Source organism: Tachyglossus aculeatus, chromosome X4 (genome assembly GCF_015852505.1).
Source record: "Tachyglossus aculeatus isolate mTacAcu1 chromosome X4, mTacAcu1.pri, whole genome shotgun sequence".
Classification (NCBI taxonomy): domain Eukaryota; kingdom Metazoa; phylum Chordata; class Mammalia; order Monotremata; family Tachyglossidae; genus Tachyglossus; species Tachyglossus aculeatus.
The window spans coordinates 37698309-37720969 of NC_052098.1; the positions used below are offsets into that span (position 1 = coordinate 37698309).

A 22661-nucleotide genomic window follows, 5' to 3' on the forward strand; every position below is an offset into this window, starting at 1 on the left:
CCCCATACAATTAAAACACTCCCCCCACCCCCCGAAAGCTTGGAAAGAGTTTTCGGGCTCCTCAAAGCCCAAGCTGACAGGGCAGAGACATTGCTGACTTGGGTCAATGACCAAGAGGCCGGAGCCATGGGCGAGCGGGGTCTGCCCACTGCGGGTCCCAAACGAGGCTGTGTTGGGAATGAACTCCCCCTCTAGTCAACAAGCCTCTGTGTCTGGGGTCAAACTGCTTGCCGGAGTGCCCACGGTCAACGAGAGGCTTCGCTGGGCAATAACAGGCAGATCGGGGCCCAGCACTTCAAGCAGTGGAAGTGGCCGGTAAGGATGCTCAGCTGGACGGGTCAGAGCTGAGGCGAGAGGGCAGGGTGGTCCCCTTCAGGTGCTCAGTGTGGCTGCTCGGATACCAAGCTGGGGCGTGGACAGGTTTGCTGACCAGCTCCATCCCCACCACAACCACCTTGTTCTGGACCTTGGGTTGGCATTTTTTTTAATGGTATTTCTTCAGTGCTTACTATGTGCCAGGCACTGTACTAAGTGCTGGGGTAGATACAAGTTAATCAGGTTGGACACCGTCCATGTCCCACATGGGGTTCACACTCTTAATCCCCATTTTACAGATGAGGTAACAGGCACAGAAAAGTGAAGTGACTTGCCCAAGGTCACACAGCAGACAAGTGGCGGGGCCAGGATTCGAACTCAGGTCCTTCTGACTCCCAGGCCCATGTCCTATCCACTAGGCCACAATGTTTCCCTGCACTGTGACAGAGAGCAGCCTGAAGTCACATGAAAGATGGAAAAAAGGAAAGTTACCTTTTCTAATTTTATTATGTTAGCTGTTAGCTCTTCACAGACAAAATCCGGGTTGGTAAGCACCTGAGATCCCACACCTGACATTTTCCTTCTGCAGGAGAAAACAAAGCAATGGAAGTGATGCAGTTCTGGAAGCAGACAGGGACATGTGCGGGTTAAGTGCCCCTGCCCCCACCCCTCAATCCTTCAATATTGTTGTGGGTTAAAGTTCAGTAAACGGAGGGGCTTATTTTTCCTCCCCACCTCTGCCAGCTAATTTTCTTTCAGTCAAAGAGGTCAGAAGCCTTGGGTTTGTTGTCTCTCCCTGCCCAGACCCCCCTTACCACTACCTCCTTTGAGTCAGTCCAGAGTATTTATTGAGTGCTTTTTAATAATAATAATGGTACTTGTTAAGTGCTTACTATGTGCCAGGCACTGTACTAAGTGCTGAGGTGGATACAAGCAAATTGAGCCCCCGTTCCATGCGGGGCTCAATAGTCTCAATCCCCATTTTACAGATGAGGTAACTGAGGTCCAGAGAAGTGTGAAGTGACTTGGCCAACATCACACAGCAGACAAGTGGCAGAGCCAGGATTAGAACCCATGACCTTCTGACTCCCAGGCCTGTGCTCTATCCACTATGCCACGCTGCTTCTTTTTCTGGGCCGAGCTTGGGCGAGTATAATGAAGTAGATATTATCCCTGCTCTCATAGAGCTCAAAAATCAAGTGGTGGGGAGAGACAATAAAATTGCAGATATGGGAAATAACTGAGTATAAAGCTATGTACATAAATGTCGTGGGATTTGGGGGAGGCAGGGGAGTAACTACGTGCTCTAGACTGTAAGCTCCTTGGGGGCAGGGAACGTTTCAACCAACTGTGCTGTATTGTCCCTAGCATTTAATACAGTGCTCTGCACATAGTCGGCCCTCAATATATACCATTTTTTGATTGACTGTAGGGACTCAAGTGCATAGTGGGGAGAAATAGGGAGGAGGGTTAAAAGATTAGTCAGAAAAGGCTTCCTAGGGTGTCTTTGAAGATAGGGAGAGCAGTGGTCTGTTGGTGGTTGTGAAAGGGGAAGGAATTTCAGGCAGAAAAGCGGGTATGAGCCGGGTGTTGGCAGACAGTGAGATGAGTTCAAAGCATTGTACATTGGTATTAAAATGGGTGAGGTGAGTTGGCGGGGTTGTAGTGGAAGAGAAGTGATGGGAAATTAGAGAGAGAGAGCTGATTGAGTGTCAAAGTCCTTTGGTTGGGGCCTCTCTTTCCTCTCTCTGCACAGTCCCCCAGATCAGTAGTGGTGTATTCACCCTTGATGGTTCTTACTGCAGATGTGTTCCCACCAAATGCTTCCTCACAAGCACCAAACCCCCTCCACAAGCTAGAAGGTCCAACTATTCCACTTTCTTTTCCATACACATCGCTTTTCTTGCCCTCTTCACGGACTGCACACTCACTTTTGGCTTAGAGGCCATTGGTTAAAGGTGACGAAATCAGGAGCAAGACACACAGCATGGATCCTGGCTCACAGCCACAAAGAGCACGATACAGCGAGAGCTGGGGGGAGGAGGGGGGGGTCACCTGAAATGGCAGGTGGAGAGCTGAGCTGATGTGTAGCCATGCCAAAGGGCACTTAACTATGGGGGCCAAAGGGGAAATACTGAATGATAAATGTAGATACTCAAAATCATGGCTAGCAAACGCAAGGTTTGTGAGGGGAAACCGGTTTTATTTCAAAGCCAAAGACTCCATCCTCAAACCCATCTGACTATCTCAATATCTGCCACTGGTCTGGTGGGGGACCTGGTAAGAGAGGGTGGATAGCTAGGTGCAAGCCAACACCACTACTAGAAAAACAACTAAAATGCCCACATTGTGCTGGCAGTGGAAAACCCCTTTCCCTAAACAAAAATCCAATATAAATAGGTGGCCCAGGACATGGGTCAGCTCCTTGTTGATGAGGCAGAAGAGGTGGTCGTTGGCTCTCTTGGGGTCTCAACGGTCCAACTTAGGGGATCCCCTGCTCACCCTGAATGGGAAAAGGGAAGGGAATGTGTCAGTTATATTGTTACACTGTACTCTCCCAAGCACTTTGTACAGTGCTCTGCACACAGGAAGCACTCAATAAATACAATTGACTGACTGATTAAACACTGCCTTTCTCTAAGGCACTTCATGACAACATCACGGCAATCCGATTAGAGCCAGTAACCCAGCTATGATCCATCAATCCACCCATCAATCAATCAATGGTATTTACTGAGGCTTTACTGTGTGCAGAGCACCGTACTAAGCACTTAGGAGAAGTAGTGTGGCCTACTGGAAAGAGCATGGGCCTGGGGAGTCAGAGGAACTGGGTTCTAATCTTGGCTCCGCCACCTGCCTGCTGTGTGACCTTGGTTAGGTCACTTCACTTCTCTGTGCCTCACTTATCTCATTTGCAAAATGGGGAAATATCTATTCTCCCCCCAACAGACTGTGAGCCCCATGTGGGACAGGTACTGTGTCCAATCTGCTTAACTTGTATTTACTCCAGTGCTTAGAATAGTGCTCGACACATAGTAAGTGCCTAATTCCATAATAACAATACAGTACAACATAGTTGGTAGACACGTCCCCTGTCCACCAGGTGCTTACAGTCTAGAGGGGGAGAGACATTAAAATAAATTACAGATATGTATTTAAGTGCTGTGGGGCTGAGGGTGGGGTGAATAAAGGGTACAGCTCCAAGTGCATAGATGACGCAGAAGGAAAGCAAGAAGGGAAAATGAGGGCTTAGTGTGGGAAGGCCTCTTGGAGGAGATGTGATTTTAGTACAGCTCTGAAGTTGGGGAAGAGTGATAGTCTGTTGTAAGTGGAGGGGGAGGGAGTTCCAGGCCAGAGTCAGGATGTGGGCAAGGAGTAGGTGGCGAGATAGATAAGATCAAGGAACCATGAGTAGGGTGGTGTTAGAGGAGTGAAGTGTGTGGGCTGGGTTGTAGGAGGAAAGCAGCAAGGTAAGCTAGGCAGGGGCAAGCTGATTGCTCTAAAGCCGATAGTAAGGTGTTTAATTTTTAATATAGAGGTGGATAGGCAACCTCTAGAAGTTCTTGAAGAGTGGGGAGACATGGCTTGAATGTTTTTTTTAGAAAAATAAGGCAGAAGAAGAGTGAAGGAAAGACTGGAGTGGGGAGAAATGGGACGGGGAGGTCAGTGAAGAGGTCGATGCAGTAGTCAAAGCAGGAGATGATCAGTGCTTGGATCAGTGTGTTAGCAGTTTGCATGAAGAAGAGGTGGATTTTAGAGATGCTGTGAAGGTAGAACCGAAAGGATTTGGTGACAGATTGGATATGTGGATTCAATGAGAGAGAAGAGTGGAGAATAATGCCAGTTGAGGTTTGTGGAACAGGCTGGATAGTGGTGGTGTCTACAGTGATGGGAGGACAGGGGTTAGGTGAGGAGATGAGGAGTTCTGTTTTGGATATTTTAAGTTTGAGGTGTCAGCAGGATATTCAAGTAGAGAGGTCCTAAAGGAGGTCCTTCAGGGCTGGAGAGATACATTTGGGAATCATCAGTGTAGAGACGGTAGTTGAAGCTGTGGGAACAAATGAGTTCTCCAAGGGAGTGGGTGTAGATGGAAAAGAGAAGAGGAGCCAGAACTGAGTCTTGAGGGACCCTCACAGTTAGAGGGTAGGACACAGAGGAGGAGCCTGCGAAGGAGACTGAGAAGGAGCAGCCAGAGAAACAGGAGACCAGAGTCAGTGAAGCCAAGACTGGATAATGTTCCTAGGAGAAGGGGGTGGTCCACAGTGTTGACAGCAGCTGTGAGGTGGAGGAGGATTAGAATGGAGTGGAGCCCATTGGATTTGGCAAGAGGGAGGTCACTGGTGACCTTAGAGAAGGCAGTTTTTGCGGACTAAAGGGGGTGGAAGCTGGATTGGAGGGGATCAAGGAGAGAACTGGATGAGAGGAAGCAGAGGCAGCAGACATAGACCACTCGCTCAAGGAGTTTGGAGAGGTACTTCTGAGAGAAGCTGTCCACCAAGCAGCCTTGAAAATAGGAGGTGTGGCCAGGAGACCCCAGAACCGGTTCATTGAAAATGATTCCGAACTCTGAGACTACTCGGAGCCAAGGAAGAAACACATTAATAACACTTGGAAGTTCCACGTGTTCATTACAAGGGGAAAGCTCACAACACCTGGGGTGTGACAGGTAAGAAACTTGCCTGATCTGGGATGTCCAAAGGACTGACACTCAGGCATCTATTCCTCAACATACGAAGCCCTGAAGAATTCCACAGAACTTCAAAGTCAATGCTTCAATCACCCTCTTCAAGAAGAAAGGTGAGCGCACTGACTATGAAAACTACTGAGACAGCTCACTGTTTTCTTTGCCAGCAAGATTCTAGTCAGCACTGCCCTAAGCATTGGCAAGAACCCAACAAAATTCAAAGACAAGGTCCCTGTCCTCGGGGACCTTTTCCTGCAGCTTTATCCCAAGCCCCTTCCACTGTGAGCCAGAGTTCCCTTGGGAAACTCCTTGCATCACTGGCTGGCTGGGGTGGCCAGAGGGTCCAGAGTGCAGCCTGAGGGACAGAGAGGGAAAGGGATGGAAGAAGAGCACAAATCCACTGCCCTGGGAATCAAGAAAAGGCTGTTTCACATTTAGCAAGCTGCTCATCATAGTCCAGTGTCACATCCCACTTTGCTTAGGGGACAGATCTAATTGGCATTATTGATGCCCCTAGGAGTCCAATACGGCAGAGCTCCTGAAACCATTGCTAGTGATCTCGGCTTCACCCCCGATCCTTCGCTATCCTCGAACCCCCACCAGCCCAGTGAAATGAGAATCTGAGTGTCAGGCTTATTTTAGATCAGCCTGCTAAAAAGAGCTTGACACTCTAGAGCACTGCCTTAGGTGCAGTCAATTACTATTCTTATTCTTACCCATTTTATACCAGTTGAAAGCGCTGACGTTCCCCGTCAAGTCTTTTAGCTTTTTCCACATACCAAATTGGCTGAATTTTTTCCTTTTTGCCTGCCTCGTCACCTGGTTTCATGCGTAATGCTCACATGTCCTATTTTAAGACTAGAGGAAGGTTGCCCCCCTGAACTTTGGGGTAGCCAAGAGATTTCCTAAGGAGCAACAGCACTTTGGCCTTAAGAAAGAGGAAGTGTGCTCATGGTTCATCGGTGGCACATCCACGTAACGACTCAACAACACGAGACCAGACCCACCAGTGCCCAGAAAGAAGCCGAAAATCTTACCCGGCATTGTGGGATTCTAGGAAGGAGGCCAGGGACCCAAGTCGCTCCTCTAGAGCATTGATTTTGTATCTCATGTAGAAGGTAGAGACGATAAGGGCACAGACACTGGGGGAAAGAAAACACCACCACGTACATCCTCTAACTGTGGCTGGGGGCCCAGGAGAGACATTCCACCCATTTAGAGATACGGTTCAGCTGGGGTAAGGACAGAGTGCCCCTAGGATGAGGACTGGCTCTTTCGGCCAGGCTCCGTGAGGGGCTCTGGCTCGGCTCTCCAGGTGCTTTGGAGGCTCCCCCAGGAGCTCAGGATACTGAGGGGGGCGTGGCTTCACCAGCACTCAGAGGGCTGCTCCCACCCCGTGGCTGGAGGCGGTCACGGAGGTCATCCCACCAAACGCCAGCTCCGGAGCCGGAGGAGGAGACAGTTGGAAGCCAATAATCAGATTCTGGTTGTGGCAGCTAACTTTGGCAGACCTGATTCACATCACAGTACTGAATAAAACAATCGCTCGAGATGAAAAACGAAATCCCTTGCTATTAATTAAGAGAGCAAAGAAATCCTTAAGGAATTAGAGGGACAAAATCTCTTCCTACAGAGCTGGCATATTATTTCCTTCTGCTGGCTCTGAGGCGATAGACGAATTGTTTTTCTCCTCCCTACGAAATTAGCTAATTCCAGTTAATTGGCTAAATTAACACCAAACTGATGAGGAGGAAGTGGAGCTGGGGAATGGAAAAGGGGCAGAAAGCCAAAGGAAATACCTTTTCTTAATTCCTCAAGAGGGCAACAGAAATGTAAATTTCAGATTACTCAATGTTGCTAAAATGCAAATAATTGGACCCAATTATACCCATTTTCTAGGACACTAATAGAAAATTTGTATACTTACATAACTGCATAGAAAATGAGAATATGGCGGAGAGACAGATATTTCTGAGATTTATAGAAGAATCCATAGGTTCCAAAGTTTGCTGCTGAAGGCAAGGGGATAAACAATCGTCCTTAACACAATACAATGGTGTGGATTCCCCAGCCACACCCCCACCCGCCACAGGAAAGATATGCAGTCACTTCTCCCATGAGCTGTAGTTTTACTACAAGAGCTGCACAGAGCACATTGGGAGGCCAGAAGAAACAGCTGTGAGCACACCTGCAGTGTCCTCAATGCGTCGCCCCTAATGCGCAAGGTTGGTCTGGAACGAAGCTTCCGTGTCATAGGGGAACTGACTACTTTAGAAATAGTCACTAGTTTTTTAGGGCAAAAAGAAGAAAAGATGAGTAAATGAAGCCCAGTGGTATCTCAAAACTCCACTTTAGCCATCAGCTTCAATCTTCTCCCCACATCCCACCTCTCGCCAGAGCAGCTCACTGGCAAGATGGGTCGATTTCTCTTCCTCCCCCCTTGAAGAGGTGTTAGGAGCAGAGGGAGCTACAAGACCAGCAGCAGGAAGGAGGAGCAAAAAGAGAAGGGCATCCACAAGCTTGCCAATCAGCCCCCAACTACTGTAGAACTGACTTGGGCCACCCAAGAAAACCACACTTTTCATTACCCTGTCTGGAGAAGGTCTGGGGTTTTCCTTCAGGCCCCTGGCTCTTATCTGCCCGTATTGGTTTTACCTCCCTCTTGAGGACTTTCAAAACAGCCTGGGCCTCCGTCATGTGGAAATCTGTTGATAAAACAGGACTCGATGAGGCACCTCTCAGAGACTTTTAAAACACGGGCCCAACTAGAAACCAAGCTAAAGGCAGAATATGCTCATTTCTATGGTACGCTCTCTCCTTCTGCAACACTGCCTCTCAACCAAGATTGCATCCCTTCCATCGGTCCCTACAATGCAGGGACAGATATTTTGTGGCCCAAGTAGAGTCCCACGGACCTTGAAAGTTTTCGGATTCTGGGGTTTGAGACCCAGAACTGCTGAATTCTTCCATCTCTTGCCTTCTTTGCTGCACTACACCGTCCAGATCTGAGAACTCTTCATTGAAATCCTGAAGGAAAGAATAATCAAGTGGGTCAACACACTTCTTAAACTAAAGTCCACTTTTCCTTTAAACGACAAGACAGACTAGAGTCCCTATATTTCTGGATTACCCATCTTAATTGAGAACACAGGAATTATTCCATACACTGGAGATTTCTCCAACAGACAAATCACAGTGATTTTTTTGGACAGTCAGCAAGTACAAAGTTGTGTCTACCTTGTTCTGGAGTCTACATATGGATAGGAAAATGCCTGCAAGTTGAGTCTTATTTGTGCTCTCTGACAACTTGGGGGAGCTCTAATTAGCACTTGGCAATGAGAAATTGTGACGGCTGGAAATGTTAAAATACATGGTGGGAAAAAAAATCTCCAAGGCTATGCTGAATAATACCTAAGCATAAATTACAAGCAAAAAACAAAATCCACACACCACCTACACAAGGTTGGATCAGGCCAGGCAAATGTTTCTTCTAGGCCACTGGACGGGAATTCCAGGGAGCGGGACTTCCAGGGAACTGGGCCAACAGTCTGAGAGCATGTGAGGAGTGGGGTGAAAGGAAAAAAAAAGGAAAAGGAGAGAAGCACACAAGACACAGAGACAGACTTACACATGAAAGAGGGAAAGACACACACGAGAGAGGGAGAGATGGACTGCTACTCAGGAAACTGCCTATTTGATTTGAAATAAGGGGCAATAATTCTCATTGGGATAATATACCCTTGTGAAAATATTTTCTTCACACAAATAAACATCTGAGAGAGGATTTGAGTTTCACTCCTCCACTTTCTCAATTACCCGATATTTGGGGAAAAAAGCCTCAGAGCTCTGACTCAATGCCGAAAAACCAAATCAGGAGCATATATCCTCACCCCTCCCACTTAGCCCCCATAATGTTCTAAAAAGCACTTTGCCCAATCTGAGGATCACTGAAGACAATGCTGCAATAGCAGAACAGAGCAGTAAGAACTGGAACACTTAGGTATGTTGTCAATGCCAACTGAGATGCTGGTTCCAGCTGCCTTCCACGGGCCTTAACACGCCCCTTCATAGATTTACCTGTGTTTCCAAAATAAAGGAAAGTGGAGTGATAGTTAAAATAATGTGTTTGCTACAATTATGAGGCTTTTCCAAGATCTGAAACTATCTTAAAATGTTAGCAGAATGACTTGGAAGTGTACATATTTGACTTCTCAGGGAGACTCCAACACTAGAAATGATAAGAAAGAATGCACCTGGATGACTCAATAGTTAACATCTTTGGGAACGAACTCTTGATGTGCAGGTTTCAGTGACAGAATTTTGCAAGAGTGAAACCAATCCTAGGTCAGCCTTAGGGGAAGGGAGGCAGAGGTCACAGCTGCTAGATGTGGGGTGGGCTGTAGTAGTGGTGGTGGCAGTAGCACCAATCAATCAATGGCATTTAATGAACGCTTACTACGTGCAGAACACTGTACTAAGCATTTGGGAGCATACAAAAGAATTAGCAGACACGTTCCCTGCCCATAACAAGTTTATAGTCTAGAGGAAGAGTCCGATATAACGGAGTTGGTAGTCATGTTCCCAACAGATATTTTATCTCCATGTTACAGGGTGAGCAAATGGAGGTACATAGAGGTTAAGTGACTTGCCCAAGGTGACACAGAAGGCAACCTTAGTCCTCCATAGCCCCCAGAAGAACTTTGTACCTCCCAAGCCGGGCAATCAGTAGGCAGGCAATTTAAGTCATTTTAACTAGTTTCTGCTCAAGTAGGACTAATTTAATTTTTAATCTGACAAGGCAGTGGAAAGGAAAGCATGAAATTAATCTATCTTGCTAATTTTTAGCAACTCTGAAAAAAGATTAGATGAGGGCCAAGGCAAATTACTGGCTATAATGAGGTTCTGGGGTAATAGGCAGATTTCCTTTTAACTTGCTACTTTTGTCTCCCTCTACCCCAGATAACAGAGTCGAATTTAGTTAGATTTTTAGAACAATTAGACAGGATAGTCAGGATTCTGGGGCAAAAGCTAGGTGATCCAAACAAATGAAGTTGTTTGTTTGGCTTTCATGCCTGCAATCCTCTCAAGTTAGACCCATCTGATCATAATGTCCTCTGTTGCTACTCAGAAAATGAAATAAGGGACTTACCAGGGGCAGGGACGTGGGGCGATCGGCACGAAAGCTGTTTTCAGCAGAAGAAGGATTGGGGCTATTGCCAACACTTGTATTCTGAAAGTCAATGAGACAAAAATGAAGTCCATCCAACTGCTAATTCACAAGCCAACACCAAAAGACTAATTTGGGGCGCAGGGATTAGATACTCACTTCTAAGTGTCTACACACTGATTTTAACAACTTGTAGGTTGTATCTCTGGAGAGTAAGGAAACGAATACATACTGCAAAACAAATCAGAATGATCATATGATGAGATATCGCCAGGTGACACTTAAATGAACAGAGGTTAGATGTTCCTTGTTCCGAAAGAGGTTATTTTTCACTTTTTGCCAACTCTACCCAAGCATGCTCCATCCTTTTCTTACCCCTTTTCTCTCCTCTACTCTTCCTTACTGACCTTTCCTTGAGAAGCAGCATGGCCTAGTAGAAAGAGCACAGGCCTGGGAATCAGTGGGAACTGGGTTCTCGCCACTTGTCTGCTGTGTGACCTTGGGTCAGTCACTTAACTTCTCTGTGCCTCAGTTCCCTCATCTGTAGAATGGGGAATAAGGGTGTGAGGCTCATGTGGGCAATGGATTGTGTCCAACATGATTAGCTTGGGTCTATCCCAGAGCTGAGAACAGTGTCTAGCAGATAGTAAGTGCTTAACAAATACCATAAAAAACCCAACAAACGAAAAAATAAAACAAAAAAGAAATCCAACCTACTCCATCCCAACTGAGACTAAGCATACAAAATGTTTCTCTAATAATCAAGAGCCTTTGAGGTAGCATTCAGGTCCCAATTTAGGGTTTGCTGAAGGCAGAAAATCCAGTACAGTCAGTTCTCCTAATCAATCAATAGTATTTACTGAGTGCTTACTGTGTGCAGAGCACTGCACTAAGTGCTTGGGGGAGTATATTCAAGTAAGTAAACACAATCCCTGCCCTCAAAGAGCTTACAGTCTAGCAAGCACACAACCCCACACTATGGAAACTAGCATCTTAGCACCTTCCCCGTGTCAGATGCCGCTTGCATGACACAACCATTTCTTCTGACACTGCACTCCACCATATCCCAACAGTTGTGTGTTGTTGGAAGAATTTCCCCTAATTCTGTCAATGTGTCTATCCAAAATGCATAGTGAAAAATAGGTGTTAGAGAAGAACTGATTCAGATTCTGAAGAGCAGAAAGAAAAAAATTTCAAATGGCAGTCTGGAGGTGTTCGCGAGAACCCACTTAAAATTCCCCTTTTGAGACGCTTAAAATTTCCAAGAGTCACTTCACTTCACCTCTGACCTAAAGGAGCTGTAATGAGCTAATTCCTTTCTGAATCTTTCAACTTCTCAATGGCCCACTAGCAATTTTTACTGGGAGGATGTTAATGAGTACATTTCATAACAAGTAAAATTCTGAAGCATCTGCCTTTAGGGGGAAATATAAAATCAACACAGTCTTAAGATAGTTAAGAAAAATGTAGACCATATCCCCTCCCCGTCATCCCCCAACACAAAAGTATAACATCCTTGTAGATAGCCTCCATTAGTCCTGAGTGGACTGTTCAAGGAGAATAGCAGCTAGGAGACGTTAGTGTAGAGATGGCATTTAATTATAAACCGCTGGATGGTTCCTGAGGTAGTAGGTCTTAGATCATAATTACGCTTTGCATAATAATGGTACCCCAGCTACCTAAACTGAAGGAAATCAGAGAAGGGATAGTGGCATGGCCTAGTGAAAAGAGCACAAGCCTGGGAATCAGAGGACCTGGGTTCTAATCCTGGCTCTGTCACTTACCTGCTGTGTGACCATGGGCAAGTCACTTAAACTTGTCTGAGGCTCAGTTTCCTCATCTGCAAAATGGTGATTCAATACCTGTGCTCCATCCTACTCAGACTGTGAGCCCCATATGGGACCTGATTATCCTCTATCTTCCCCAGTGCTTAAACGCTTGGCATACAGTAAGCCATTAACACATACCACAATCAGTATTATAGAAGCTAGAGCCTTACATGGTCAATTGTGCACAGGGGCCAGGGCAGCTACTATGAAGTAGCCGCCAACAATGCGGCATTCCAGGCGGGTGCGTGTTGTGCCCCTGAGCCTAGTACTAGTGTTATGATGCAATCATTACATGACTGCAATCTGCAAAGGTTGTTCATCAAGTCTACACGCTAGGATTGATCTGCCCAGGGGCATCTTTAAATAATCCCCAATTATTTAGGTTTTTTACAAATTACTTTGCATTTGAAGGGAGAAAAAAACAAAACAAAGCACCAAGAAAGTTTGCACAAACCAGGAGAGGCCCATACTGCGATAACCTCAATCAATCAAAAAACTTTAAACAGTCATTGGATCTGGACCCAAACAGAACTGGGGCCAAGGCAGTGCTTTTCTAGGTGTCACAGAAAGTGACCAGTTTCTGATAGCCTGTTGTAGACAGGGACTGTGTCTGTTTGTTATATTGTACTCTCCCAAGCGCTTAGTACACTGCTCTGCACACAGTAAGCACTCAATAAATAAGATTGACTGACTGATTTAGTGAAATGCTCCCCTGCCCGTAGGCCCGTATGAAGTTTTAAGGGACAGGACATAGATGGAGATTTTGTTCTATCTTTTGGAAGGTTGTGACCACTCGCCGCAAAGGGCATATAGAAGAGTTAATGTTTTGTGCTTCTGCGTGTTAAGCGCTCATGGAATCTTTACATCACTTGGAAAACACTCAGACAGGGCTCGACACATAGCAGAAGCTCAACAAATGCTGTTGATGAGAATGAAATATTATTAGCCTTAATTTTTAACATGACAATACACTTCTCCTCGAATGTACTCATTTCCAAGAAGAGGGGAGGTTAGCTTGACACATTTTGAGGACTGGTGGAATGCTAGCCGAATCCCTCTAGGAAAATTAATAGATTGGGTGTATGATTTAAAGAATAAACTCATTATTCAATTCAAGCCCATATCATTTCGCAAAGCAAACAAAGTTGTTTTGTTATAGTCAATCAACTGTATTAAGCACTTTCTGTGCACAGAGCCCTTTACTAAGTGCTTGGGAGAGTTCAGTAAAGCAGAGTTGATAGACACACTCCCTTCCCATAATGAGAACACTACATTCTTTTTGTGCAAGCATGAACTCTTCAAGTTAGATTCATGCAGACAGGTCCACAAGGGGATTTCTGAAGTTCTCTACCAGAGAGTACAGGAGACAAATGCATCATGCCCCTTCCAACATTTGACGGTTACATCTGCATGAGAGCCATGCCTTGGTTTGCTGTAAGCTCACTGTGGGCAGGGAAAGGGTATACCAACTCTGTTCTACTGTTCTCTCCCAAGCACTCAGTACAGTGCTCTGCACACAGTAAGCACTCAATAAAAACCACTGATCGACTGATTGGTCTGATTTGTGTGTTTTAGGTTATTTAGTCCTGTGTGATTCATCGATTTTCCTTACTTTTGTGTTGTCACCAGTTGTGCCTGTTTTCCCCTCTTTTTCCCACTGTATGTAGACTGTCTGTGCCTGTCCAACTCCCTAGCAAATTGTAAACTCCTCAAGGGTAGGCACCGTACCTCTGCCTTTGTTGTACACTTTCAAGCTACTAATACAGGATGCTACACACAACAGGTGCTCAGTAAATGCTGATGATAATTAAATAATTCAAAACCCCTTTTTATGTTTTATGTTTCTTGGTCCACTGTTGTCCATGATCCAGGACATTCGGTTCCAAACACAGATAAGAGTCAAGACTCCAAATAATAAAGTCCAAGCACATGCTGCTAGAAGTTGTTATCTATCATGTTCAAGGCAGAAATAAAGCTGCATCATCCAATAATTGAAACTGAAAATTCCCACTGTTCCTTGCCAAGAAAATACCACAGCAAAACTGGAAAGTAGGACAGTACAAGTGAAAGTTAGACAGTATCCAAGGATACTAACAACACAATCACATTGAGATGCTGGTCATACTTCTTAAATTTGACAGAAACAACAGACAAAACATTCCTAGACATCCAAACTTGTAGTGGTTCTTTGATGCTTTATTGGAATATACTTTTTCGCTCCCCGCTTCTCAAGAAGAAACGAATTGAATATTGAGCAATACAGTCAAAAGTCATGCTTGACAACTTGATATGATTAGGTTGGGGAAATATCGAGGATAATCCTGAAATTAATCCCCCACTTTAAAAAAGAGGAAAAAAACCCCTGCAGATTTATTTTCCCAAAGATTAAAAACCACGAAAGAGAAGGGCAAGAAGACAACAAGGTACTGGTTCTTATGGATTCTGCATACTCACCTTGTCGGTGACTGTTGCGATAATCAGAGCATTTGGCACTAGAAGGGCAGTTTTGGTTTTCTTTATTAATGTAACTGAGGGTGCAGGGATACAGATCTGAAATGAAATCACCACATTAGAGTTTTTCTTAGGCTTCATTGAAACTATGGTCACGTTTAACCAACTGTAATAAATCGCCATGAGATCCCACAACCTCCCTAGGTAGCCCATCCCAGTCCTTAATCCCCATTCCTGTTAGGAAACCCTTCGTTATATCTAACTTGAATCTCTCTGGCTACAGTCTAAACTGAGTTACGCCTGATAGCTAGATTGTGAATCCCTCCAGGGACAAGGTCTGTGTCTAGTTCCTATCTGTATACTCTTTCCCAGAGCTTAGTTCAGTGCTCTGCACGAGTAATTCTTAATAAATACTAGTACTACAACAACACAACCACTTTCAGGAGGGGAAAAAAAACTATCCAATATATCAGAGTTAATTTTTCCCTTTTCAAGAAAGACTGAGGCATCCAGGGCTGAACAAAAAAAATAAAAAGAATAGTTGCTGGACATAAAAATAATGCTTAAGAGTCTCCTGGTGTCACCACACTATATTTAACAATAGCTGGTTTGAAGGATTAAGAAGGAAAGATCTTTTCCACTACTAAAAAACAAAGCAGCCTTGCAAAAAATGCCCCTGATCAGGATTTATCTTTCGTAAAACTCCTTATGTGGCTCTTCTGGTGAAATGCACTTCATAAGGAAACACTCATATTTCTTGTGTTTCCCAGTCCCGGCCACCAATTTTGTTTTATAATAAGAAAGATTAAAAAATGGTTTTTTTCCTCCAACCAGTATAATCTGCAGCCTGAAATCGGTTCCACTAAATGAAAGTGCCAATAAGAACCTAAAGATACATTCATGGCTTTTCTTCCTTATATGAACCAGTTCCTCAGTGCCTAGAAGTCTGTTTCATAGACCGTGACTGTGGAATGATTTCACTTCTGGTTCAACTGATGACAATGAGTTGCTTCAAAACATACAGAATGGTGTAGTAGAACAAGACAAAGAATTGATTCATTTGAGCACCAGATGGCCTGTTTTGGAGATATTCTGTTATTTTCCCACCAAAGAAAATGGAAGCCTTGCTGATCGCTCTCAGAGACAGGCTCCTGGCTTTAGGAGAGTTCAGTTAAGTTAGTTTTGGGTACAATAAATAAATAGCAGTTTACCCCAGAATTAGGAAGCACTGAAATCATTTGTAGAAAACAATATCTTTCAGCACTTGGGTCTCTTTTATGCAAAACTGTGTTGCCCAAGCTTTTCAAAGAGTCTCAGTCACTAGTTCCATGGAGAAATACCTCTCTCTCCTCCTGACCTCCCTCTCTTGAGACACTCCTTCACATACCTGTCACTTATCTATGAAAATCAGCTGCATTTGTATCTATGCTCTTGCCCTTTCCCCTACTGCACCTACGTTTATCTCCCCATTAGGGTGTAAACTGCTGGAGGCCAGAAACCACATCATTTACTTCCATTATACATTCCCCAAACCAGCACAAGGCTGCCTCTAAACTGTACAAAGCCTTTCCTTGCTGCTAATTATTTCCCACTCACAAATGCTTTTGATGGTATTGTTCAAAAAGAACACAAGGCATGAAGATGGGATGGGATGAAAACTACCACCCATCTGGCTCCCTCTCCAGGGATCTTCCTTCAACAGGGATTGTTCCTGGAACTGCTTGCTATTTTGTAGATGTCTGACTATTCTTCCCTTTAGACTGTAAACTCACTGCAGGCAGGGAACATGCCTAGCAACTCTGTTATCTCCCCATCTTCCTCCTACCATTCCTTTCCAAACTCCTTGAATGAGTCATCTACAAACGCTGCTCCGAATTCCTCAACACCAACTCTCTCCTCGACCCACTCCAGTCTGGCTTCCGTCCCCTATATTCCACGGAAACTGCCCTCTCAAAGGTCACCAATGACCTCCTGCTTGCCAAATCCAACGGCTCATACTCTATCCTAATCCTCCTCGACCTCTCAGCTGCCTTCGACACTGTGGACCACCCCCTTCTCTTCAACACGCTATCCAACCTTGGCTTCACAGACTCTGTCCTCTCCTGGTTTTCCTCATCTCTCTGGTCGTTCATTCTCAGTCTCTTTTGCAGGCTCCTCCTCCCCCTCCCATCTCCTTACTGTGGGGGTTCCTCAAGGTTCAGTTCTTGGTCCCCTTCTGTTCTCGATCTACACTCACTCCCTTGGTGACCTCATTCGCTCCACGGCTTCAACTATCATCTCTAGGCTGATGACACCCAAATCTACATCTCTGCCTCTCCCCCTCCCTCCAGGCTTGCATCTCCTCTTGCCTTCAGGACATCTCCATCTGGATGTCTGCCCGCCACCTAAAACTCAACATGTCCAAGACTGAACTCCTTGTCTTCCCTTCCAAACCCTGCCTTCTCCCTGACTTTCCCATCACTGTTGACGGCCTTCCCGTCTCACAAGCCCGCAACCTTGGTGTCATCCTCGACTCCACTCTCTGGTTCACCCCTCACATCCAAGCCGTCACCAAAACCTGCCGGTCTCAGCTCCACAACACTGCCAAGATCCGCCCTTTCCTCTCCATCCAAACCACTACCCTGCTCGTTCAAGCTCTCATCCTATCCCGTCTGGACTACTGCATCTGCCTCCTCTATGATCTCCCATCCTCTTGTCTCTCCCCACTTCAATCCATACTTCACACCGCTGCCCGGATTGTCTTTGTCTAGAAACGCCCTGGGCACGTTACTCCCCTCCTCAAAAATCTCCAGTGGCTACCAATCAACCTACGCATCAGGCAGAAACTCCTCACCCTCGGCTTCAAGGCTGTTCATCACCTCGCCCCCTCCTACCTCACCTCCCTTCTCTCCTTCTACAGCCCAGCCCGCACCCTCCACTCCTCCGCCGCTAATCTCCTCACCGTGCCTCGTTCTCGCCTGTCCCGCCGTCGACCCCCGGCCCCTGTCCTCCCCCTGGCCTGGAATGCCCTCCCTCCCCACATCCGCCAAGCTAGCTCTCTTCCTCCCTTTAAGGCCCTACTGATAGCTCACCTCCTCCAGGAGGCCTTCCCAGACTGAGCCCCCTCCTTCCTCTCCCCCTCTTCCCCCCTCTATCCCTCCCACCTTCCCTTCCCCACAGCACCTGTATATATGTATGTTTGTATGCATTTATTACTCTATTTATTTATTTTACTTGTACATATCTATTCTATTTATTTTATTTTGTTAATATGTTTTGTTCTCTGTCTCCCCCTTATAGACTGTGAGCCCACTGTTGGGTAGGGACCATCTCTACATGTTGCCAACTTGTACTTCCCAAGCGCTTAGTACAGTGCTCTGCACACAGTAAGCGCTCAATATGATTGATTGATTGTTATACTGTGCTCTCCCAAGAGCCTTAGTATGTGCTCTGCATATAGTAAGCGCTCAATAAATACCACTGACTGATTGGTTGATGGACTACTCTTTATGAACCCCACTCTAAGAAATCCTGCTGTTGAAAACCTTCTTTTGAAGGAACTGGTTTTGGAAGGAGACCACGCATCAATCTGTAAAACGAATAGTGTTCTGTATTCCACGGGGGATTCTCATGCATTTAAAATAGCTCATTCAGAAATTTTTGTTTATGAGGCTAAATGACTGCAGATTTTGAAAACTGTTCAAAACTGCTATACCCTGGTTAGTGTTCCTAGCACTACATTTTCATGGAACCAATTAGGTGGAAGAGTGCTAAGTGAAAGAAAAATGTCAAGTGTATTCGCAATTTCTTACAAATGGACCAAAACACTATAAATATAGAAACATGTAATAAAAATAATGAATGCTGAAAAGCAGCATGGTCTACTGGATAAAACATGGGCCTGTGTGCCAGAGGACCTGGGTTCTAATCCTGGCTCTGCCACTTGCCTGCTCTGTGATCTTAGGCAAGTCCCTTAACTTCTCTGTACCTTACTTTCCTCAACTGTACAAAGGGGATTCAATACCTGCTTTCCCTCCTACTTGACTGTGAGCCTCATGAGGGACCGGGATTGTGTCTGACCAGATTAACTTGTATCTACCTCAGTGGTTAGAACACTGCTTGACACACAGTGCTTAAACACATAATAATAATAATAATAATAATGATAATAATGATGTGAAAAGCAGTTTAGTGAAACAGACTGTTATTTACTTCCTTTGTTCGTGGAGTTTCTATTTCATTTTTTTTCTTAATGCGGGTGCAAGAATTCAGCAGTTAGAAGGAAATGAATACTATCTCATAAAATAAATACATCTCCCATTCAAAGCTTTGCTCTCTCTCACTCACCCCTGCCCCAACACTTCTCCCTTTTCACCTAAGTGGATGGCCACAGCTACAGCTGAGTCAGAGAGCACCTCCGGAATACTAAAACTCTCTGGACTAGATACCTCATTCAACTGGCATCCAGAGTTGCCAAAAGTTGAGTTCCGAATAAAACCACAATTTTTTGCCCCGTAACAGAATAGACCCGAGTGGGCCTCCTGGTGTAACTACGTACATACGGCAATACCCCAGCCACTAGTACTGTTAACAGACTGTCAGGCCTTAGGGGGTGGTGGATACCGGCCCAAATGAAGCCAGGTTCAGTCTGACGGGCTCAACCAGTCCCGTGAGCCTGGGGTCCATGAACTGGGCCGGCCCGTTCCAGGTGGGGCTCTGGCCCTCAGCAGCAGCCCAAATGATTTTCATGTACAACAAGACCCTGAGTGTCAGTCTCCAAGAGGGTCAAGTTGGAGAGGGTAAGGGGAGGAGGGGGAGGAGGAGGAGGAAATAAAGCGACTCCTAGGGAAACAGAGTTCTGCAAGACTGAGGGTCTTGGGATCTTTGTGCCCAACTCACTGTACACCTGGATAAATCATCCCACATCACCCCAAGGTTCACATTGCAATAGTGTATTTTACATGCAATGATGATTTCTTGAAAAGTGATACTAACCTTTGTGTCTTTGCCAAAGAAAGAATGGAAACAAATCCAATTTTCTGATATGAAAAGCTTTCCTTGGAACAGGATTTCCTTCTGCAGAGCACAGGTAAAACCTGGGACAATAGCATTCAGGATAGTTATCATGACGTTCTTCAGGCCAGTGAGAACAACTTTATTACAGAGGAGAAAATACACAAAAACACATCCAGAAAACCTAAACATATCCAGATCTTCAGCTTCTGCTAAACGAAAGTGAGCCTCACATGCAGAAAACCCTTTTTTGTACACCTACTCCTCAGAACATAGAGCCGAAGCTCAGGTGTCCTGGAACTTAAATTGTAAAAAAAATAAAAAATAAAAAACTAAAAATCAAATCCAGGCCTCCTTCCCTTCCACACCTTGAATCAGAGCTTCCAAATGGATCTGCCATGATGTACACTGGCCACACTATGCAAATGAAGAGGATGTGGTTGCCTAACATCCTGAAACAATAGCCATTCACCACTTCCCTGTCAGCTCCTTTGACCAGGGACCACGTGATGCACATAGAGAACACTTTCTCCTCATAAAGGGAGGGCCAGGGAGATGCTGATATGCAGAATTAGCAAGAGTTGAACACTCTGATCTTTGGTGTCCAAAGTCTCACTGTACCAGCACTGACTCACTTGAGATGAGATCTAAAACGTGTCCAGGCTGACGTGTGGCTGAAGCGGGGTGAAGCAAGAGGTCAGATGGAGTGTGGGTTCCAGAGGCCACTGCCGAACGGAGTCGTGGCAGGTGAGGGTAGTGTGGGGAGGGTGATGGGTGTGGCTGCGTGGGACAGGGACCAAGTGTCAGACAAGGTGTTTTGGGGAGGGACTGTTTGGGAGACGGGGAGGAGAAGGGAATGGGGATGTGGTAGAGGGAAGGAAAGGGAAAGGAGAAGACAGAGGGGGAGGACAGGGCCCGATCTTCAGCTGGAGGGTCTTCCTTCAGCGCAACCCACAGCTCGGCCTCCCCAATGTTCTAATGGTTCTCTCTGTTTCTCCGCCAACGCCTTCGGGGATGGCCGCCTCACCCGGTCAGCTGAGTTAGCCTCGATTCATTCGCCCTCACAGATTACAGGCAGCTACTGCTTTGGCTACTTTCCTCTTCCTCAGAGAGCGAGGATTGGACGTATCAGGTCAGAGAGAAAGTCCTCCAGCCTGTACAGGTCACAACTTACTCTGCCTCAGGGGTTCCTCTTTGGAGACTTCCAGAAACAGCTTGTGAAAGTGGACATTTGCCTTAAACTAAAAAGGCAGAAAACAAACCAGAGTCACCATTCCAAAGAACAGACGTCACTAGTCATTTTCACCTCTGACCTCCCAGTGCTTGAACCCCTCCAGCATGCCCGCTCCCTTCCTCTCTCCATCTCCCCACGAGAGTCTTTCAAGACGAAGCCAATCGATCAATCAATGGTATTTAGTGAGCACTGACTATGTGCAGAGTCATGTTCAAAGCAACTGGGAGAGTTAGCAGAACAACAGAATTAACAGACACGTTCCCTGCCCGTAATGAGTATGCACTCTAGAGGAGGAGACAGACATTAATGTGAAAAAAAGAATTTATAATATGTAATTTATAGATATAGCAGCAGCAGCATCTCGATTCAAGGGCCTCTCCTTGGCTAGATCAGCAGGCTCACCAAGCCATATGTGGGTATCCTCTTAGTCCACACCAGAGGGGTGTGTGATGAGCCCTGGTCTAGGAGCTCCTGAATCCCCCCGGCCCTTAGCCTCTTGGCTTCCTCTTGGCCAGAAGCAGTGTGGCCTAGTGGAAAGAGCATGGGCCTGGGAGTCAGAGGACACGGGTTCTACTCCCAGCTCTGCCACTTGTCTGCTGTGTGACCTTGGTCAAGTCATTTAACTTCTCTGTGCCTCAGTTACCTCATCTGTAAAATGGGATCAAGACCAAAAGCCCCAGGTGGGACAGGGTCTGTGTCCAACCTAATTACCTTGTATCTATCTCAATGCTTAAAACAGTGCTTGGCACATAGTAAGTGCTTAATACCACAATTATGATTATCCTCCCCCCGCCCCATATTCTCCATCAACCCCATATTCGAAGTGCTTTTGACAGAGCAGCTGAAAGCTCAGACAAATCCTTGGGCACCATTTCCTAGCTCAAAGCCTTCTGATTAAAGCTCTTCCCACACCCCACCACAGACAACGCGCAGTCTAATGCCGTGGCCCCACCCACCGCACTTGGGGATTAACCCCCAGTGCAATCTCCTGCTCACAGAGACCAAACCAAAGGAAACCCAGGCTCTATTTGACAAATGGTACACATTAAATGCTGCTCGCCAGCAGTGACAATTTCACTCTGACTCTTAGGTTACCTGGCTTGTGGAGAATGATTTTTTCCGATCGGGTTTAGAGTCAGTTTTGCTGTCCATTTTAGAATCATACTTTTCACCAGTTAAGGAGGGGCCTTCGATACTGGTCTTCATCCAACTGGGAAAAGAAAATCACCCAGGATCATGCATTAATGAGGCATCTCCCGCAACTTTCCCTAATCATTCTGATTATTAAATGACCATAGGAAACACTTTCCGGGTCACAGTGGTCAATAGTCAATCACCTAAGAAGCTGGTTTCAATCATTCAATGGTACTGACTGAGCACATACTGTGTGCAGAGCACGGTACTAAGTGTTTGGGAAAGTACAATACAATGGGGTCGGTAGACACGATCCCAGCCCACAAGGAGCTTAAAGTCTAGAGGGGGAGATAGACATTAATTATAGATAGGGGAAATAGAATATACGGATATGTTCATGACTGCTGTGGGATTGGGCTGAGTATCGAAGTGTCCAAGAGGTACACAGTCACATGTATAGGTGATGCAGAGGGGAGGGCAGACATGGGAAATGAGGGCCTAGTCAGGGAAGGCCTCTTGGAGGAGATGGGATTTGCGGAGGGTTTTGAATTTTGGGGAGAGTGGTGGGTATGACAGGGGAGGGTGTTCCAGGCCAGGGGGAGTAGGTGGGCAAGGGGTTGGCGGCAAGATAGAGGCGATCGCTGTATGGCAAGAAGGTTCGGGTTAGAGGAATGAAGTGTGTGGATTAGGTTGTAGCAGGAGATCAACGAAGTAAGGCACGAGGGAGAAAGCTGACTGAGTACCTTAAGGTTGATGGTACGGAGTTTGTTTGATGCAAAAGTGGATGGGTAACCATGGGAGGTTTTTAAGGAGTGAGATATGGACCCTGTTATTCCCCCTACTTAGACAGATGGT

At 45.9% G+C, this 22661-nt stretch overlaps 1 protein-coding gene across 3 annotated transcripts in view; it reads right to left on the reverse strand.

Moving 5' to 3' along the window:
* The window catches only part of GRAMD2B (GRAM domain containing 2B), a 99349-nt gene that overhangs the window by 1246 nt on the left and 75442 nt on the right, over positions 1–22661 (reverse strand). For 2 of the 3 annotated variants that reach the window (XM_038769685.1, XM_038769687.1), the window contains exons 3-13: positions 21768–21882; positions 20613–20679; positions 19421–19521; positions 14450–14545; positions 10326–10397; positions 10149–10229; positions 7915–8026; positions 7588–7704; positions 6927–7011; positions 6037–6141; positions 808–898 (exon numbers count right to left, since the gene is read on the reverse strand). In XM_038769685.1, the coding sequence (XP_038625613.1) occupies positions 808–898; positions 6037–6141; positions 6927–7011; positions 7588–7704; positions 7915–8026; positions 10149–10229; positions 10326–10397; positions 14450–14545; positions 19421–19521; positions 20613–20679; positions 21768–21882 (1042 nt within the window). The remainder of the gene's footprint in view (positions 1–807; positions 899–6036; positions 6142–6926; positions 7012–7587; positions 7705–7914; positions 8027–10148; positions 10230–10325; positions 10398–14449; positions 14546–19420; positions 19522–20612; positions 20680–21767; positions 21883–22661) is intronic. The other variant, XM_038769686.1, reaches the window with a different exon arrangement.